Genomic DNA, 20,150 nt, shown 5'->3' with positions numbered 1-20,150 from the left:
AAGGGTTGAACTTTTTTTTTTTGTTAAGGTTGAACTTCTGATTTTGTCCTTGCTTATATATTCCCAGAATATGAGTGATTTCCCCTCAAGCCTGAGATTTGTAGGGCTTGTTAAGCTGAAGGTTAACTTCTAAGAATGAAGGCCAACAGCTAAGAGTGTTACCAGGAGATACAGTTACAGGGTCCTCTAGCAACTTTAACCCTAGAGGTTACAGACAGTCACCCAGAAATGGCCACACTTTGAAAAGCAAGTAGATTGGAAACTTTTCCAAATAGTGTATCAAGAGAACAGATGGAGAGAATGCAGATTTATGAATCACTGCAGCTTTCTAGTTGGCTATGAGCAGCCATAGGACCGAGACAATATGAATTACTTTCCAAGTTCGACTTGCACCAGGATTGACAGCAGTTGATTGCCACACATTTCAACCAGCCAACCTGAAAAATCCACTAATGCAAATCTTAGACAGAACAGGCCCATTCTTTGCAAGTGGGTCACCTGTAGTAACAGGACCATGTCTAGTATCTATCAAAGTATGGGCTGAGAAGGGGCTCTGTTTTCAGAAGTTAAGGGTAGCTAGTATCCATGAGAAAATTGAACGGATAGTTGAATCTACTTAGTCACGGCAGCCATGTGGACAAAGGTTGAAAAAGCATTCTTCCAACACCAAGAGGACAGGTACACAGCAGAAGAGGCAGTTTTGTGACAACTCATGAGGAGGAAGAGGTTGGAGTTGTTGCAGAGAAAGAGCTTGAAGGCATTAGTTAACTTTTCTTGACCCACCTTAATGCATGGCCAAATAACTCCAGGTTTCTAATGCTGTGATAAAACTCTGTGACCAAAAAGCACCTTGGGGAAGAAAGGGTTTATTTCACTGACACCTCCAGATAACTGTCCATCACTGAGGAAAATCAGAGCAGGAACTGATGCCAAGGTCATGGAGGAGTATTGCTTATGGCTTGTTCCTCATGGTTTGATCAGCCTGCTTTGATAGGATGACCAGCCTAAGAGTGACACTACCCACAGGGAGTTGGGCCCTCCCATATCAATTATTAATCAAGAAAATATTCCATGGGCCAGTCTAGTGGGGGAATTTTTCTCAGTTGAGGTTCTCTCTTTCAAAATAACTGCCTTGTGGCAAGTTGATGTAAAATTATCAAGCCAAATATAACAACTGAAGGCATTACTTTGCTTTTCTTAACCCACACTAATGTGTGGCTCTTGCATTAAACAAAAAACCAATGAAACCAAAGCAATATGTGCAAAGGAAGGCAAACAAATCTCTTACAGTTTTCCAAAGAAGGTTTCCATACAAGCCATGAAAAAGTATTCCATCATTGTGATTAGAGAAAAATAAGTTGGAAACACAGTAAGAGTCAATGAAACACCAGTAAAGTGGCTGGAATAAAGGAAGACAATAGCAGGTGCTGTTGAAGGTACAGAGTAACTAAAGTTTTAGTACACTGATGGTGGAGAGGCAAGATGGTGAAAAGTTGGGAAGTTAGTTTAAAAAAAGTTAATATACCTACCACATAACCAGAACTTCTGTGAAGATGTGTACACAAACATTATGGCCATTCTATTGTAGGTGGAGTTTCCCATCTAGACCTCGATCAGCTCTATCCCACTAGCTGCTCCCCAAATAATCACACAGAGACCTAATATTAATGCTCTATCTAAAGCTTAGGCTTGTTTTTAGCTATCTCTTTAATAATTTAATTTCTATTGATCTATGTGCTGCCCAAGGCTCATTCACCTCATGTACACACTTCCCATCCTGCTCACTCTGCTGAGTCTGAGGTGCCCAGGGTAGTACAGTCTTTCAACTTCCCTGCTTCTGTGTTTGTCAGTTACCCCAGGCCTTAGCCAAACTGGCTGCCCCTACACTGCTGTGAGACTTTGGGGGACTGCACCCATTGGAAGTTCCACGCTTCCACTCCTGCCTACCCTAGTGTTGCTATTCCTCCTCCTCAGGTCTTTGGTGAGGTTGAAGATTAGACTGTCATAATTGTTGTTCTCTCTTCCTAGATAGAAATATTAGGTACAAGACTTAAACTTTCCAGTTTAGGACAACTTCATAGTAATCTTTACCTAGGACTGGAGTTGTAGCTCATGCCATTTGCTCTAGGTTGCTTCACTGGCCATCGGTCTTAAATTGTGTAGTTTTTACCTCTCCTTCTCCTAGAGCACACTTGGTATTTGCTATCTTTGTAAACAGTTTGTATCAAGTCTAAATCTTCTTCTTTAGACTAAAAGGGGAATTGTAGTGACATAGCCACCTCCGCACCTGTAGCCACTGACCATGCCCTTTTGGATGGGGTCACAGGTGTGGATGTGACTGAATAAAAGGCACAGAAGCCCTTTAGGTCGTGGAGAGCATCAGGGTGGCAGGGTCTGCATCCTTGGAGCTGGGGCAATGTGACAGTCACTTGTTTTCTTTGTACGTTCTTTTTCCCCAAATAAACTGCACGTCATTCTATACTGAGTCTAGTGAATCCTGATTTCCACACCTGTACTCATGGTCTCCTCCAGCTCTGCCCTTCTCTTCAGCATTCTCTCTTCCTAGCCATGGGTCAATCATCTTTTTATTAACAATGAGAACAGCACACCTTCACAGTGTATAGAAGGGTTATTCCACAGCACTTCATGGAAGAGGGAAGCCCTGAAAATGACCCAGGTGAGTGGGTCAGCAGAAAGTTGTCTAAATAATGGACTACACAGGAGCATGAAGGGGTGAGTTCTTTTGCTTACTTGGCTGACTCTTAAACATGCACACAAATAAATAGACCTGCTGCAACTGAATCCTAGTGTTCCAGGTGCCTCTTCATTCTCCTTGGCCACCTTGGGTCTCCATTCTTCTGCATCCAGATCCTTCACAACCCTGCCTTCTTGTCAAATCATTTAGCCTCTCCAGGCCTCAGCTATCTTTTTTTTTTTTTTTAACGAGACAAGGTTTCTCTGTATTGTTTCGGAGGCTATCGGTCCAGCCCGGCCTCGAACTCACAGAGATCCGCCTGCCTCTGCCTCCCGAGTGCTGGGATTAAAGGCGTGCGCCACCACCACCCGGCTGGCCTCAGCTATCTTAATATCTGCCCAACTTTCATTGAGATCTTTGAGGCAAACTCATTTTTTTATTTTTAATTTTTTAAATGATACTATCTAAATTTTTTTAGAGTATTTCCATGATAAGTATACTCTGAGAATCTACTCAAGAACATCCAATTCAAACATAACTTTGTTAGTTTGTTTCTGTACATATATTTACCAGGCTGACATGGAACTTACAGAGATCCAACTGCCTAGACCTCCTACCATACCGGGTAAATTCAAGTCACTTCTTTCTTCACATCTGTTCCTCCCTTCCTTATGTCAGATCCAGCTTCCTGCCTTTTCTTTGCTTTTCCTCTACCCAGAGAAAATGTCTTTCTTTGCTACCACAGAACTAATTCCCACATGCGGTTGGTCTGTCTATCACTTGATCACCTAGATGAGTCTTGGCAGGTTCACACAGTAGTGAGACTGCTGGTGATCTTTTCAGGCACAAGTGGTGATGATGGGTGACACTGTGATCTGGACAGTTTCCAAGAGGCACCTCCCTCACAAGTATCCTCTAGGCAAAGACCATTCAGTTAGTCACCGAATCCTTGTAGTGGCTCACATGATTGTGAACAAATGACAAAGCCTTCCTCCAGAGGACCCAGTTCAGTTCCCAGCACCCACAGCTAGTGACTTGCAGTCACTTATAACTCTACGTCTGGTGGAGCAGATGCCTTCCTCTAGCCTCTGGGCACTGTACACACAGCATGTATTCATGCACACAAATGAAAAAAAATTTAAGAAAGGATCATTCTCACAGAAATGGCCCAGATTGAAATAAGAAGGCATTAGGCCTGAGGATTCAGCTAAAATGTGCTGTGTTCATCTATATGTGAGGTGTATCACTACAGAAATGAGTAACCACCAAGACTCTGCTAGAATTGATGAGAGTGGGGCGTGAACACATGTTGGAAAGTCATGTCATCTTTTCATGAGCCCTGGGAAAGGTTGACTGATGGCCTGGAAGACAGGTTCTTTAGAAGAGGATAATGCTATGTTGCAGTTGTGATTTTAGTTGTGACCCCTTGAGATGGCTAGACGTGGTATGTACAGCCCTGTCTGTTAAGGGTGAAAACAGTCTGATTGCTGTGTTCTTTCCAGGCTGTAAAGCCTTGAAGATAGAGGAGTTCCTTTAGAAACTAGGAAGAGCAACAAGCCTCCCTTCAGATAGAGTTTGAATCAGGAGGAAAACACAGAGATCTGAGCAATATCTACTGAGCACATTCTGCTGCTGAGGTTCATGAGGGGGAGGAGAACTCCACTAGAGGCAGTTGCAGCATGGGAAAGGTGCTAGGTTCTCCCCAGACCCCAGGACAGGAGGATAGCCCACCAAGGGAGAGAAGAGGCTGTGGTGCCATATGCTCCGGGAGGCCTTCTCTCCATTTACCAGTGCTCCTCTGAACATTTGTCCATTATTCCCTGTCTCCCCTCTTCCCAAAATTGCCTCTCTTTTATTTTGTTCACAGGGCCCATGCCTCTAAATGCCAAATTCTTTTTGAAGATCAGCCAGAGATTGCTTTGACTATTCATGCCAGTAATGCCTAGGTAGAGGGAGGAGGGTAATGAGTTCAAGACCAGCTTTGACCACATACTGAGTTTGAGACCAGCCTGGATCTCATGAGATCCTAAAACAAAATCTAGAAAGAATGGTCAAGAGGTCCCAATTCCAGGTTCCTGAGGGAATCTAATTGGCCTTGGTGTCTCTCCTGAATAATTCAACTGTGACCAGTGGGACAAAATGACACAGCAGAGATATGGCTGTGAAATGCTTGTTCCTATGGGCCAGGGCAGTTCATGAGGAAAGGTGGACCATCCAGTAAGGTTTCACCACAGTCAGTCATGTGACCTCCTGAGACCCACTGCAGATCCTCTACAGCTAAGGGAACAAGGCATCCAAGCCAGGGGCCTCTGGATGAGTGCATGGCAGTACCAGGGGCCCTCTGACCCCAACATTCCTCTTATTTCTGTAAGGTCTGAGAAAGACAAGGAAGAGAGCAATCCCTTTACTTGGGGCAAAAGTCCACATAGGAGGTCTGTCAAAATCAGCCTGCTCTGTGTTTCCAGGCTGAGGAGGTAATAGTGTAGCAAGGCAGGTAGGGGAAAGGTAGTGAAAAGCTTCCTTGTGCAGGTACACAGTCATTGCTGGGGTAACTTGGTTAAGAAATACTAGGTAAAGGATAGATAAACATGTTTCTTGGAGACCATAACTGGAGATCCACGGGGTTGGGAAGACAGGAATCTGGAGACACAAGTTGCTGTAGTTATGGGAATTATCATAGAAAACCAGAATGGAGGAGGAGCTTCCTAAACCAGCATGGCTCTGGGGGAGTTCCCTGTCCATCACCCTGCAGTACAGCTCTCATGTCAATATGAAAATTGGAAAGTTGTTCCTTTTTCAGGACAAGCCATCAGGATATTAGCTATGTTTCTAGTTTCCTTTCTGTGGCTGTGAAAAATAACCTGATCAAAAGCAACTTGGGGAGGAAAGGGTTTATTTGGCTTTGCTTCCAGGTTACAGTCCATCATGGAGGGCAGTCAGTCATAGCACACCCTCAGTCAAGAAAAGAGAATGAGCCGGGCAGTGGTATCCCACGCCTTTAATCCCAGCAGAGGCAGAGGCAGGCGGATCTCTGTGAATTAGAGCCAGCCTGGTCTACAGAAAAACAAAACAAAACAAAACAAAAAAAAAACAGAAGGGAAGGAAGAGAAGGAAGGAGGTAGGGAGGGAGGGAAGAAGAGAGGGAGGGAGGGAGGAAGAGAGAAAGGAAGGAGGGAAGGAAGGAAGGAAGGCAGGAAGGAAGAGCAGAGAATGGGTGCGTGCATCATGCTGCCTGCTCATTTGTTTTCCCTAGCCCTCTTCATTCTTGTACAGCCCAGGACTCCCTGCTTGAGGACTGATACTACCCACAGTCCAGACAATCCCTCACAGACATGCCCAAAGGCCAGGCTGATTGAAGCAATCCTTCTGTTGAGATCCCTTCTCAGATGTTCTAGGCTGAGTCAAGTTGACAGGTAAAACCAACCAGCATGACCCTGACCCTGGAGATCCTGTTTAGTGGAGGAGTTAGAATATCTAAACCAGAAATGATCACAGGTAATAATGACAACAACTGACACAATTATCAAGGGCTATCAGGAGTTACAAATTAGCTCACTTAATACAAAACACATACTGTATGTAGTGCTGTTGTACCATTTTGTAAGTGAGGAAACTGAGGCACAGGGAGGGTCACTAGCATGGGTCAGTGCAAGCAGCTAATAAGAGGCCAGGGACAGCCTGCAGCCTGGCTCCTGAGAAGAAATTAGCTCTTCCACAGCCCTGCTGCTGTCCTGTAGTGCTGAGAGCAGTCCTCTTGGTCAGCCTCCTGTTATTGGGATGGACCATTCACATCCTCCGTGACTGGCCTTGTGAGTTGGTTTCCAGATGGCTAAAGTTCTTTTCCTGTCACTGCAGGTGCTGGTACAAGAGGAGCCTCTGCACTCTCTCTCCAGCCTGGTGCGCCAGGAGCTGTTTGTCACCATCACTGACCTCAGGTGACACCTGCTGTTCTTTTGTAAAACTTTAAAAGTTAAAAAATTAGAAAGGTGCTAGATGGAACCGGGACGGGCGGATGGAGCACGAGCCATAGAGAGTGCGCTAACCATAGTTTATTACAGCGGCGGAAGTGTGTGTGTGTGTGTGTGTGTGTGTGTGTGTGTGTGGACACGCATGAGAAACGAGAAGAAGGGGGTAGAGAAAGAGAGTCAAGAGCGTGAAGAGAGTGAAGTTCCAACAACACCCACATGCACCTTACACATGCATCCTGGTTTCTCATTCGGGGGCATACACTGCTAGAGCTCATTAAAATGCTCCATATTTAGGGCTGGGAAGATGGTCAGAGAGTAGAGGCACCTTCCACCAAGCATGATGACCTGAAGTTAGTCCTTGGACCCAGAGAGCCAGCTCCTACAAGTTGTTCTCTGACTTCCACACAGACACTGTAACAAATGCTTCTCCCTGACTGCTTCAACATTAAATAAATGCATACAATTTTTAAAATGCCCCATATATTTAACTTTTGACAACTATTTATATGAGTGTCTTAGGGTTTCTACTGCTGTGAAGAGACATTATGACCATGGGAACTCTTGTAAAAAGAAAACATTTAACTAGGGTGGCTAGCACACAGCTGAGATTTAGTGCATGATTGTCATGGCAGGAAGCAAAGCAGCATGCAGGAGAAGGAGCTGAGAGTTCTTACATCTTGACCCACAGGCAACAGGAAGTGCAATGAGACTCTGGGTATCTTGAGTATAGGGTAGGAGACCTCAAGGCCTGTCCCCACAGTGACACACTTCCTCCAACAAGGCCACCCTCTATGAGTTTATGGGGGACCACTTACATTCACACTACCACAGTAGGTAAAAGCCAAATCCATATTCTTTTGTGGGAACTTTAATGCCATGTCTGATGGCTAATCTTGGTTGTTGCGGTGGTAGGAAAGAAAATGCCCCCCAAAAGTGGCCTTATTAGAAGGTATGGCCTTGTTGGAGGAAGTGTGTTACTTTGGTGGTGGGTTTTGAGGTCTCTTTTATCTAAGTTTCCCTCAGTGTGACTTTCAGTTGACTTCCTGTTGCCTGCAAGATGTAGTGCTCTCATCTCCAGCCCCACATCTGCCCACACACTACCATCACCACAACCACCATCACCACAACCGCCATCACCACAACCGCCATCACCACAACCGCCATCACCACCGTGCTCCTGTCATGATGATAACAAGGAACTCAACTTCTGAAAATGTAAGCAAGCCACACACCCTAATTAAATGTTTTCTTTATAAGAGTTGCCATGATTGTCAGTTGGTGGTGGTGGCGCATGCCTTTAATCCAAGCACTTGGGAGGCAGAGGCAGGTGGGTCTCTGTGAGTTCAAGACCATCCTGGTCTACAAGAGCTAGTTCCAAAGCTACACTGAGAAACCCTGTCTAGGAGATAGGGAGGAGTTGCCATGGTCATGGTGTTTCTTCACAGCAATAAAAACCTTAACTTGTCAGCTTGATACACCTGGGAAGAAGGAACCCTATGGCCCCATCTATGAGGTGTTTTCTTAATTGCTAATTGATGTAGGAGGGCCCAGCCCACTGTAAGAGGTGCCATTGTTGGGTAGGTGAGAAAAGTAGCAGACTATGAGCAGGGTGCAAGCCAGTTCCTCCCTGATCCTGACTCCAGGTTCTTGTTTGAATCCCTGCCTTGGCTTCTCTTGATCATGGACTGTAACCTGTGAGATGAAATAACTCTTCCCCAAGTTGCTTTTGGTCAGTATTTTATTCCAGCAATTGAAAGGAACCTAGAATGTCATGAATGCTGCCATCCACATGTCAGAGACCTTAACAGAATCTCTTTGGAGTTTAGTTCTACCCAAAGTATATTCAGTGGAAAGTGATTCTCATACATGCTTCATATAAGATCTAAGGAATTTGCAAGGGTTACCTGATGTTTACATCTCTTGGAGACTTGTACTTCAGCAACTATGCTAGTTAACATTTCTGAGATGACCTGCAGTTAAAACAGTTAAACTTAGATTCATCAGAGCAGACTTGGGAAATTGTGAATTACTGCATTATAGTGCTGCAGGCTTGCCTCTGTGGCTAAGCTGGAGAAGAGCCTGGAAGGATTCTGCACCAGGGATAGGAGTGGAGTGGGGGTGGATGGAAACACTCTTCCTCCAGCCATTCATGAGATCCTTCGGAATGTATGGCTCCTCCATGCAGCTGTCTATCCCATCAGAGTGTTTGTAACACCAGCCAGTTTTCCCATCCCCTTGATTATCTTTAGTCGAGGTATCAGTTTAACATCAGATTCTCCAAAACTCTCTTTCCCTAGTTACCATGATGTGCACCTCTTATTTGGCTCTGAAGACGGAGAAGACTTGCTTGGTCTTATCACCAAAAGTATAATCTCTCTGCCTGCTGTAAGCACCCCTACCCAGCTGCTGAGCACAGCGTCAAACCAGACCAGCCACCCAGAGGTAACTCACTTTTTGCTTAGGATGCCCTCTCATCCCTGGGGCAGCTGCACTTCACCTTTTGAGAGCAATTGATGGTTTGAAAACAACTAAAAACCAGTGATGTCAAGACAGGTGGATATAGTCAAATACAGCTCATAGCTTTCTCTCTTTTTTTTAATCTGTGTATGCAGTCGTTCATTTTCCCTTTGCTCCTCCTTTCTTTTCTTTAGATTTAAAATAAAGTGGAAGTTGGACATGGTGGCTCTTGGGGAGAAAGATGCAGACAGATCTCTGTGAGTTCAAGGCCAGCCTTACTGGTCTACACAGCAGGATCCAGGCCAGCCAGAACTACAAAGTGAGACCCTGTCTCAAACAAAACAACAACAACAATAACAACAACAACAACATAATAATAATAATAATAATAAAGTGACAGTATTCACTCATATACTTTGCAGACTTTCCGTTTCCTTTTATTTTTGAGACAGATCTCTCTGTATAGACAGGATGGTCTTGAACTCACAATCCTCCTGAGTGTTGTGATTATAGGTTTGGTATGCCACCAAAACCACAACAAATATTTCCTTTTTAAAACTTAAAATTTGCTGGGCGCTAGTGGTGCATGCCTTTAATCCCAGCACTCGGGAGGCAGAGGCAGGTGGATCTCTGTGAGTTCGAGACCAGTCTGGTCTACAAGAGCTAGTTCCAGGACAGGCTCCAAAGCCTGTCTCGAAAAAGCAAAGACAAAAACCAACCAAACAAACAAACAAACAAAACCAAACAGCAACAACAACAAAACACCACACACAAAAACTAACTTAAAATTTAATTTTTTATTGTTAAGCTTTTGTGCATCTACTATTTTGTGTTGATGAACATCCATCCATTCCCCCTACTGGCCTTTTCCACACTCCTACCTCTTCCCATTTTACTGACATTTCTTGAAGGGCCACCATGTGTTAAGCATTGTGACAGAAAGAGATGAGTAGTGTGCAGCCTCACTCTGACAGCCTGCCTCTCAATGTAGAGACAGACCACTGATGAATATGTCTGCTGGCAAGAAGTACAGATGGTGTGAAGAGAATCAGAGCAGGAGAGGAGGAGGAAGTGCTGGGGCTCAGGGCACAGGGTCTTTTTATGAAAGTAGTCCTTTGTCAGGGGAATGAAAGTAAAAGAGGACCCCAGGCCGAGGAAAGAGCCAGTTTCCTCTTTGGCTGCCGAGCAGGCTGGTAAGGGAGTTATGGAAGGTGACTGGATCAGATAGCTCCCCTGTTTCAGAACATTAGTCACAAGTCAGCTTTAAAGGTGTTTTGATGACCTCTGCACAGTTCCCTGGATGTAGTCCATAACCCTGATCCTAGCAATTTTAAGATGCTCATTTGAAGAATTTTATTTCTGTTTACCTCATGCCACAAGCTGCCCACAGGTGCTTTGACTCTGGCTCCAGCCTTTAGTAAAGCCTCAAAGCTATGGGCATCATCGGATGAGCATGGGGCTTGGGGAACTTGGCTGCGAGGGAGCCTTGCTGATTCTGCACCTTTTCAGTGTCTCTACAGACAGACATTCCAAGCCTTCTCTGTGATGTTGCAGAGTCTGGTGGTAAAAGATCCACATTTGGAAAACTTTGACAACATTTTTAAGGTAAATGAAATGTCAGGTGTGGAGGTTTGAAAGATAATGCCACCCAAAGGGAGTGGCACACTAGGAGGTGTGGCTTTGTTGGAGGAAGTGGGTCACTGTGGAGGTGGGCTTTGAGGTCTTATATATGCTCAAGCCAAGCCACACCAAGTGTCTCAGTTCACTTCCTGTTGCCTGCAAGATGTAGAACTCTCAGCTCCTTCTCCAGCAACATGTCTGCCTGCATGCTGCCATGTCCTACCATGAAAATAATGAACTAAACCTCTGAATCTGTAAGCTACCCATAATGTGGAAATACTAAGATACACAAAATAGGGATGTCCTATGATATTTTATCGAGAGAGAAATCAGTTACATGAGACACCAAGAAAGCCGAGAATCAAAGGTCCACACTCTGCTTTCCAGGCCAAAACCGGAACCCAAAGAGAAAGAATTGCCTCCCCCTAGCTCTTTTTATCCCCTGTATGTTCTAAGTACCTGTGTACACACCCACATGGGTGGGTGTGGTCAGCGCTATGGATACACAAGATCTCTCCCTACATACCCAATTAAACATTTTTCTTTATAAGAATTGCTGTGGGGCTGGAGAGATGGCTCAGAGGTTAAGAGCCAGCAACCACATGGTGGCTCACAACCATCTGTAATGAGATCTGGTGCCCTACTCTAGCCTGCAGGTATACATGCAGGCAGACTATTGTATACATAATAAACAAATAAATCTTTAAAAAAAAAAAGGAATTGCTGTGGTTGCCCGGCATTGGTGGCGCACGCCTTTAATCTCAGCACTAGGGAGGCAGAGGCAGACAGATCTCTGTGAGTTTGAGGCCAGCCTGGTCTACAGAGCGAGTTCCAAGACAACCTCCAAAACAATACAGAGAAATCCTGTCTTGAAAAACTAAAAAAAAAAAAAAAAAGAATTGCTGTGGTCATGGTGTCTCTTCACAGCAATGGAAATCCTAAGGGACAAAGGAAATTTCTATGCACTGGTAAAGGTGGAAGAAAAATATAGAAGAATTAAGCTATACAAGGCAACACTGTAGCTGAAAGTACTGCTCCCCCCTTTTTTTAAATTTTATTTGTGTGTAGTGCATGTGAGTGAGTATACTTGTGCCATGGCACACATGTGGAGGTCAAGGACAACTTGCAGCCATCAAGGTCTCTTCTTCCAACACCCTGGTTCCAAAGCTGAAATGGGTATGGTCATTCTTAGCAGAAAATATCTTTAGTCACTGAGCCATCTCACCGTTCCCAAAGCTATCAGTTTTGAAGGAGAGGCCTGGATTTGAATTCTCACTGCTGTTTATTGGTTACAAGTCCTCTGCCACAGAACTGGATTTCCTCACTGTCCACAAAGACAACAATTACCCTGAATATTGAATAAATAGCCTTTAGTAAGTGGCTTTTTTGTTTATTTGTTTTTTTGAGACAGGGTTTCTCTGTATTGTTTTGGAGCCTGTCCTGGAACTCACTCGGTAGACCAGGCTGGCCTCAAACTCACAGAGATCCGCCTGCCTCTGCCTCCCAAGTGCTGGGATTAAAGGTAGCTACAATCTTCTTTACTGCTCTTTTGTAGCATAAAAGGATTTGGTGAATGGCCCAGAACCTGAGTCAATCTCCTAAATTAGTAAATAGGCAGCTTCCTGCCATGTAGGACTAAGACACAGAAAATGACTGCATGCCTCAACATTTAACCAACCCAGCATATGCTGTCCATCAATTGGGATCTAGTTCTCACATTCAGTCACTGGGATTCAAGTATGTTTCTCTTTTTAAGATGCAACCACCCCACAAAGAGAGGACCCTTCAAGTTGTTAGTAGCTCTGTACACCCGAGCACAGATGGCATTTGTTCTTGCCGCATCTAACATTGACATTATTTCTTATTCCTTTTCTATTTGTCTATCAACATGACAGTAAGTCTGGGTTCTTCCCTTGTCTGGCTGTACTTTGCGCTTTCTTGTACTTTACCAGATCCCCTAGAATTGAAGCTGCCATGTGGGTGCTAGGAATTAAACCTGGGTCCTCTGAAAGACCAGTCAGTGCCCTTAACTGTTGAGTCATGTCTCCAGCAACAGCCCTGCATCCCATCTTTGGTTCTTTAAGAGCATATCATTAACTATTTCTTTCTAATGAAGATTTGAAAGGGCTGAAAATAGCCAAAAGAATAGACTACAATATTGCAATGAAGGGAGATAAATCTAGAAATCAAGCTTTGAAAGCGTCGGAGTTTTGTGTCTTGCTTGTCAACCCATCACTTCCAATGTAAACTGCTTCATCATTAGTGTAGCAGGCTTTCTTGAACTACCAGTTCCCAAATCATGACACAGAGACTTATTAATTATGAATGCTCAGCCCTAGCTTAGGCTTGTTTCTTGCTACTTTTTTTAACTTAAATTAACCCATTTCTTTTCACCTATGTGCTACCCCAAGGCTCGTTTACCTTATCTACATACTGTCCATCCTGCTTTCCTGCTTCTTGTGCACATGGCTGGCTGGCCCCTTGCTGGCTGGCTCCCCTTTTCTCTCTACCCCACAGCCCTAACGATCCCTCTTCTGTCTAGATATTGGCTGTTCTTTTTTTATTAGACCAATCAGGTGCTGTAGGCAGGCAAGGTAAAACAGCAACACATCTTTACTTTACATAGTTAAACAAATGCAACACATCTTTACAGTTAAACAAATGCAGCACAAACAAATATAACACATCTTTACATAGTTAAATAAATATTCTATTCCACAACACATTAGGAATGATCTTTAGATATTGAAGTAATGTAGTTTCTTGCTTCACATGTTCTTTTTAACATAGTACAAGTTTTACTTCAGACATTTCTGACAGACCATGTGACCTTCCTTATTTTTTATAGCACATGGACCCCTGGCTACAGTCATACAAAGACCACGAGCGAGAACGGTCTACAGCTGTCATGGCCCAAGTCCTCAAATGCTTATCCTGTTATCTCAACCTGCAGGTGAGTAACCAACCTTGGGTGGTTAAGGAAGAAGCATGCAAGGCATCCTTTGTTGTTTTCTCTTTCTTCAACTCAGCTTGACCATGTATTCCCCTGGTTCTGGTATAGTTTCCCAGTACTCAGCCTTATTTACATATCTGACCCAATCCTAAAGTATTCTCGGTTTGAGTGCACATACTATTTGTTAGTCTTTATATCCTTGTTATTAAGCATGGCAGCTAAAACACAATGCAGTAAATGTTTCTGAATAGATGAATGAATATAATCTGAAAATGACTAAGGGGCTCACACTGACCTGAGCTCTGTGTAGTTTGTCTTTGAAGAAATGAAATCAAGCTAGGTATGCCAATACATACACTTTAGTTCCAGTATTTAGGAGGCAGAGGCAGGCAGAGCTCTGTGAGTTAGAGGCCATCCTGGTCTACAGAGCGAGTTCCAGGACAGCCAAAGCTACACAGAGAAACCCTGTCTTGAAAAACCAAAATAAATAAATAAATATTTAAAAAAAGAAAGAAAGAAAATGACATGAAGTCCAGCAGGTCAGTTCAGACTAATCAATGCAAATAATCTCATAAGCTTTCTAAGAGAATTGCACTATTGTTGCCTATGTTGAAGCATGAGAGGGAATCTGAAACACAGAAAGACCACATAGAAACCTGTACCTATGTTTCCACTCTTCTTGTCATCATGAGAGAAAGAATTTAAAGACAAAGAAGGACCTGGAAGGAAGTTTTATCAGCAAGTATACACTCAAGGGTGAATGGAGGTGTTCCCACAGTCAGTCATACCCACCTGTGTTTGGGACTGAATTTTTCATGGATAAACATAATGACTGAGAAGATTGTACATGCTCTAGGTCAGAGAAGAATTTCTAAAATAGCATCTGCTCCTCTTTTCTGTGATTACATGGAGTTTTCAGATGTGTCTCAGAGATAGAAAAGGCCCATACTGTAATGCTAATAATATAGAAACTTTTATAATGAAGCAAAAGACCTTCAGTCTTGGCTTGTGCATGGTCTTAGCTTGACTGTTGGAGTGGCCACATGATCTCCTACTATGCTACTACTCTGCAGGTGCCTCAGACCATAGCCACTGTGCTACCACCTCCATGGTATGGTTAAGGGGAACGTTTCTATTTTAGATATGAGTGAGAGAACAGCCAGAGGCATCCGGAAGAGTCCAGAACAGAGAGAGAAAGAAGTAGACTGAACATGGCCAGCAGACTGGGCCAGGGCTGTCTGCAAGAGAGGAGGGAATAGAGGAAACAGTGAGTGAATTAAGAGTGGGGCATAGGGAAAACAGAGAAAGAGTGGGTAATTGGTGGGAGGGCTTGCTCCTTGTGGCTTGCTCAACCTGCTTTCTTATAAACCCAGGACTGATGTGGGATATCCTTCTGTGTTGCTTTTATTGGTTGATGCATAAAACTGTTTTGGACAGTGGCCAGGTGGGAAATCCAAACAGAGATGCGGAGAGAAAGAAGGCTGGGTCAGGGAGACACCATGTAGCCACCAAAGGAGTTAGATGCCACAACATTACTGGTAAACCACAGCCACAGGTGATATGTAAATGGAAGTTTCTCTCCTGTCTGCCAGTTCCTGAATATTCACTCAGAGGCTTAATATTAATTATAATTTTCTGGCCAATGGCTCAGGCATATTACTAACTAGCTCTCTCAATTAAATTAACCCATTTTTACTAATCTGTGTATCACCACGTGGCCATGGCTTACAGGCAATGTTCTGGCGTCTAACTCCTTGTCAGCTATATGGTGTCTCCCTGACTCTGCCACCTTTTGTTTCTGGATGTTCTTGTCCTGGAAGGTCCTGCTGCCACGTTAGCCCCAAATAAGCACACAAAGACTTATATTAATTATTAAACTGTTGGGCAATATCTAGGGCTTCTTATTGGCTAGCTGTCTTAATTATTAACCTATTTGTATTCATCTAAGTATTTCCACATGGTCTTATCTTACCGGAGAAGGGTCTGCACCTGTTACTCCTTCCTCTACTACATGGCAACTCTTTGCGGTCTCTCTCTGCCTCCCTTTCCCAGAATTCTCCCCATCTCCTAGTCCCACCTATCTTCCTGCCTCTACTGGTTATTGGTCAAACTGTTTTATTCATCAACCAATAAGAGAAACATATACAGAAAGACATCCCCCATCATTCTTTCACTCCATATCTCTGTTTGGATTTCCTGCCTGGCTCTATTCTGCCTGGCCATTGACCAAAACAATTTTATTCATCAACCAATAAAAGCAACACATATTTGCAGTGCACAGAAGGACATCCCACATCACAGGACCACTAGAACCACCAGCCTAGGGGTGGCCCCCACCCACAATGGGCTGAGTCATCCCCTGAATCACTACAACAATGCCCTACAGCTGAATCTTTTTTTTTAATAACTTTATTCTGTGTGCATTGGTGTTTTGCCTACATGTATGTCTGTGTGAGGCGTTGGATCCTGGAGATACAGACAGTTGTGAGCTGCTAGGAATTGAACCTGGGTCCTCTGGAAGAACAATTAGTGCTCTTTTTTTTTTTTCCGTTTTTCGAGACAGGGTTTCCCTGTATTGTTTTGGAGGCTGTCCTGGAACTCACTCTGTAGACCAGGCTGGCCTCGAACTCACAGAGATCCACCTGCCTCTGCCTCCCGAGTGCTGGGATTAAAGACGTGCGCCACCAACGCCCGGCTACAATTAGTGCTCTTAACCACCGAGCCATTTCTCCAGCCCCTACAGCCAGATCTTCTGGATGTATTTTATCATCCCTCCTTTCATATAATTCTACCTTGTGTCAAGTCAATGTAAAACTACCTAGCACAGGCTAGAATTTTGGAATGTGTGACAGGTACTTGTGATTCTAAAGGAGCCTAGAGGCAGCATGAGCTTTGATATGCTGATAAGCACCACAGGTAGCCATATGACCCTTCTGCCAGAGGTAAGGGAAATGACTCCTTTTGGTAGAGGGTGTCAGTTTCCAAAGAAACTGTGGAGTCTATTAGCATACCAAAGTGTCTTCTCTGGCCTCCAGGCTTACTCAGCACTTTTCATCCTGCCCCCCCACCTACCCTAAACCTCCCCAGCTCCAGGGGCTTCACTAACTCACCTTACCCAAGCTTCTCATTCCTGTGTAACACTGTCACTTTGTCATTCTCTTGGCTCCTCTCTTGGTCCCCTTACCCTTACCCTTCTCTCCAATTCCTCTTTCACCCTCCCCCCCATGGCCCAGTTCTGCCTGGACCCTCCCAGATGCCTCTGGCTGTTCACTCCTTCGTGTCTACAGTAAAATTCGCCTCAAACCTGCCTTGGAGCAGTTAAAGTCCTCAGTTCATCCAGAGGGAACCGGCTTCACAAGTCCCTGAGGAATGCTGCCTTTTATCTGCCAGAAGTCTCCTATAGTCCAGGTTGAGCCTATTTCTGGGTTTTTGGATTGCCTTTTGGAGTCTGGGGAACTGGAGTGTTCTTTGGACCTAACACAGTTTGCTTCCTTTTCCCCTGTGCCTGTTTATTCTTACCAAGGATCCCTTTTTAAATCCTCGTATTTTTCTCATCTTCCACTTCTCAGTTGTTGTCAGACCTCTGCCGTAGCTTCTGAAAAGAATCCTCCCAAACTATGATCATCTGTCCTGGATCTATTCCTTTTTCCTTCTACAAATCAGCGTCTCTTTTTTTCTGAGCCGGTCTTGTAGTCACTAGTGCTTCTCCACTCTTCATCATTTCTCTGTAGACCGTAAACTTTTCTGGCCAGGTGTAAATGTGCGTCTACTCCCACAGATAGAACCCCAATGACAGAACAAAGTGAACCAAACTAGCTTACTTACAAAGCACGGATGACCCTAATCAACCACCAAAGTGTCTCCCCCCTGCATGCATGATGACTCCCATAGCTAGCACAGATGCAATCTCTCCTTCATCTACATACTCTCTATTCTCTGAAGCCAATACCTCCTATAGCAAGTAATTTCATCACTGACTGCTTTATAATTCCTCTAATTCACTGTAGGTTAAAGATTAAAGGAATGTTTCAAAGGATCTGTCTGTCTCTCTCTCTCTCTCTCTCTCTCTCTCTCTCTCTCTCTCTCTCTCGTGTGTGTGTGTGTGTGTGTGTGTGTGTGTGTGTGTGTGTGTGTGTGTGTGTGTGTGGTGTGTGGTGTGTGTCTCTGGGATCTTCTTTAGCCTTTTCTTTTTATCCTAGAAAGGATTGTAAGTATGCGGTGCTTAGCCTGGTACCACTGGGTCTATGAACATATCTAGAAGTTGCATCAAAAGTTGGGTGGTGTGCTGTATTGTGCTTTTCATTTTTCTTTTTTTAACTTTAGAATCCTTACATAAACTTATAATTTTTTGTAAACTTCATTATTTTAAAAAAACTGCAAAAAAAAGTCACATACCTAAATTAACCAAGCCCAAAGACTATCCAATACAAAAATCTTTCTGTGGAAGGTCTGCCATGATCTCAGAGCAAAAGGCCCTGCCTGCTCTGGGAGTCCCTGTAGATTAGCATTATCCATCTGTCCCTTGTCCCAACCAAAGGGAGGAGTGAAGACAAAGAAAGGAGCCACAATAGTGTAGCCATTGTTGAAAGAACAGAGTCAGTGACCCCAAGTCAGTTTTTAAGGGGTTGATAGGAACTTTGAAATTCTACAGAAAAGGCAATTTAAAGGAGGAGTGTGTGTGTACGTGCTGACAGTAGGTGACCTTTCTCAGGCCATGTTTGAGTGCTCACTGTCTCAGCTCCGTTCTGGAGGGGGTTTTGGAAAAGCTGTCACTGCTCCAGAGGAACAGTCAGTCCACTTACCATGAAAAAGTCACTCCTGCTCCAGGCTGCAACCTTACCATGAGGGTAACCGCCTGCAGAGGAGGAGGTGTGGCCACCTGTCCTTCAGAGCTCACTGGAGCCGGAGTTAGTTATTCCTTCCTGTCCTGCAGAGCTCACTGTGGTGAGGGTTAGTTTTAGTTCTGTGTCATAAAGATGTTTATCATCAGTCTTGAGTCCTGAGGAGGCCAAGGTACTTGCAGAAGAGTGACTCAGGAGGAAAAGGCTAAGCAAAATGGGAGCCAGAGAGGGATGAATGGAGTCAGACCATGACTTGTGTCCTTTTTCAGACCCATAGCTTTTCTGACATTGAAGTATAATTTATATTCAATAAAGACCACCCAACCTAAGTGTGCAGCTTAATGACTTGTAGCACATATATACTCTCTAGGTGCCTAACATTTTTGATGTTATTTTACTACATATTATGTTTCACGATTTGGTATTTTTGTGGGATTTTTGTGTAAGCAAATCTGTGTGTCTATGTTTTTCTTGGACTCTTTTTTTTTCCTATTCTAATTTGGATTTTTGTTTGTTTGTTTTTGTTTTTAGTTGCCTATTTGTTTTCTGAAAGAGTGTGTGTGGATTTGGGTGGGTAGGGAGGTAGGGAAGCTCTGGAAGGCATTGGTGAGGGGAAACCATGATCAGAATATATTGTATGAAAAAAAGTCTACTTTCAATAAAAAAAAATCCAAGGAATTTAAAGAAAAAAGTTATGGAAAAAAATGTTAAGGATGTAATCAGTCACCAGTCTAGCCACTAGTAGGTTTTATGGTGTTTGTTTGAGACGGATTTCATTATGTTATCCTGGCTGGCCTCAAACTCAGCCTGCCTCTGCCCCTAGGGTGCTGGGATTAAAGGCATGGGCCACTATGCTGGGCTGAGACTTTTATGGCTTAATAAATTCTGAGAGGCTAAAATATTGTGAATATAAATATACTTAACACAGAAAATGAGTATTTTTTAAAGTAGAGGATAGGGAAAGTATTAGCTTGCTGTCATTCAGACAGAGGCACCATCAACACTGTTTATCCTCCTGAGTCTTTTGCAGAGTTGTGGGTGAGAGCTCCCACTCAGCTCCTTCTCTAGATGGAGCTAGTAATACCTTCTTTCAAAAGTACTCATTTCCTTGTTTGTGTGTGCTTGTCTGTATCAGCACATGTGTACCTGTGTATGCATGTAGAGTGTCAGACCCTGAGATCCTAGCTTCTTTCACAGACATTAGAATCTAAACTCTGGTCCTTTGACTGTGCTGCAAGCAATCTTAACCCCTGACCCACCTTCCCAGCCCCACAGTACCTGCTTAGCACCTCAAGTCATCCTTTCTTTCCTAGCTTTGGTTGTCATTTTCTTCTGCCTTATCCTGGACTTGGGCTTCATTTCCTCAGCAACCTCCTCCTCCTTCTCTTCCTCCTCCTGCTTCTCTTTGCACCCCTTCTCCTCTTTGCCCCTAATCCTTCCTTCCCCTCCTCCTCTTTTTCGCCCCCTCCTCCTTTTCTTTGCCCCTCCCCCTCTTTTTACCCCAGTGACCCTCTTTGCTGTTAGAACTCTGAATCTTGTGTGTACTGGCTCCTGCCTGTCTCTACAGCCCTTTCAGCCTCACTAGTTTGCTTCTAGATTTCTAACCACCTAAAGCT

The 20,150-nt window shown here is 44.0% G+C and overlaps 1 protein-coding gene across 6 annotated transcripts in view; it reads left to right on the top strand.

The window, feature by feature from the left end:
• The window catches only part of Mroh8 (maestro heat like repeat family member 8), a 94,579-nt gene that overhangs the window by 29,205 nt on the left and 45,224 nt on the right, over positions 1 to 20,150 (top strand). For 5 of the 6 annotated variants that reach the window (XM_040733030.1, XM_040733029.1, XM_040733028.1 and 2 more), the window contains 4 exons: positions 6,551 to 6,630; positions 8,961 to 9,105; positions 10,630 to 10,725; positions 13,589 to 13,693. In XM_040733030.1, coding sequence (XP_040588964.1) covers positions 6,551 to 6,630; positions 8,961 to 9,105; positions 10,630 to 10,725; positions 13,589 to 13,693 — 426 coding nt within the window. The remainder of the gene's footprint in view (positions 1 to 6,550; positions 6,631 to 8,960; positions 9,106 to 10,629; positions 10,726 to 13,588; positions 13,694 to 20,150) is intronic. The other variant, XM_040733031.1, reaches the window with a different exon arrangement.

Source organism: Mesocricetus auratus, unplaced genomic scaffold (assembly GCF_017639785.1).
Source record: "Mesocricetus auratus isolate SY011 unplaced genomic scaffold, BCM_Maur_2.0 Super-Scaffold_100028, whole genome shotgun sequence".
Lineage (NCBI taxonomy): Eukaryota > Metazoa > Chordata > Mammalia > Rodentia > Cricetidae > Mesocricetus > Mesocricetus auratus.
The sequence above is the reverse complement of the archived record's forward strand: the minus strand, read 5'-3'. Positions and strand labels throughout refer to the sequence as shown.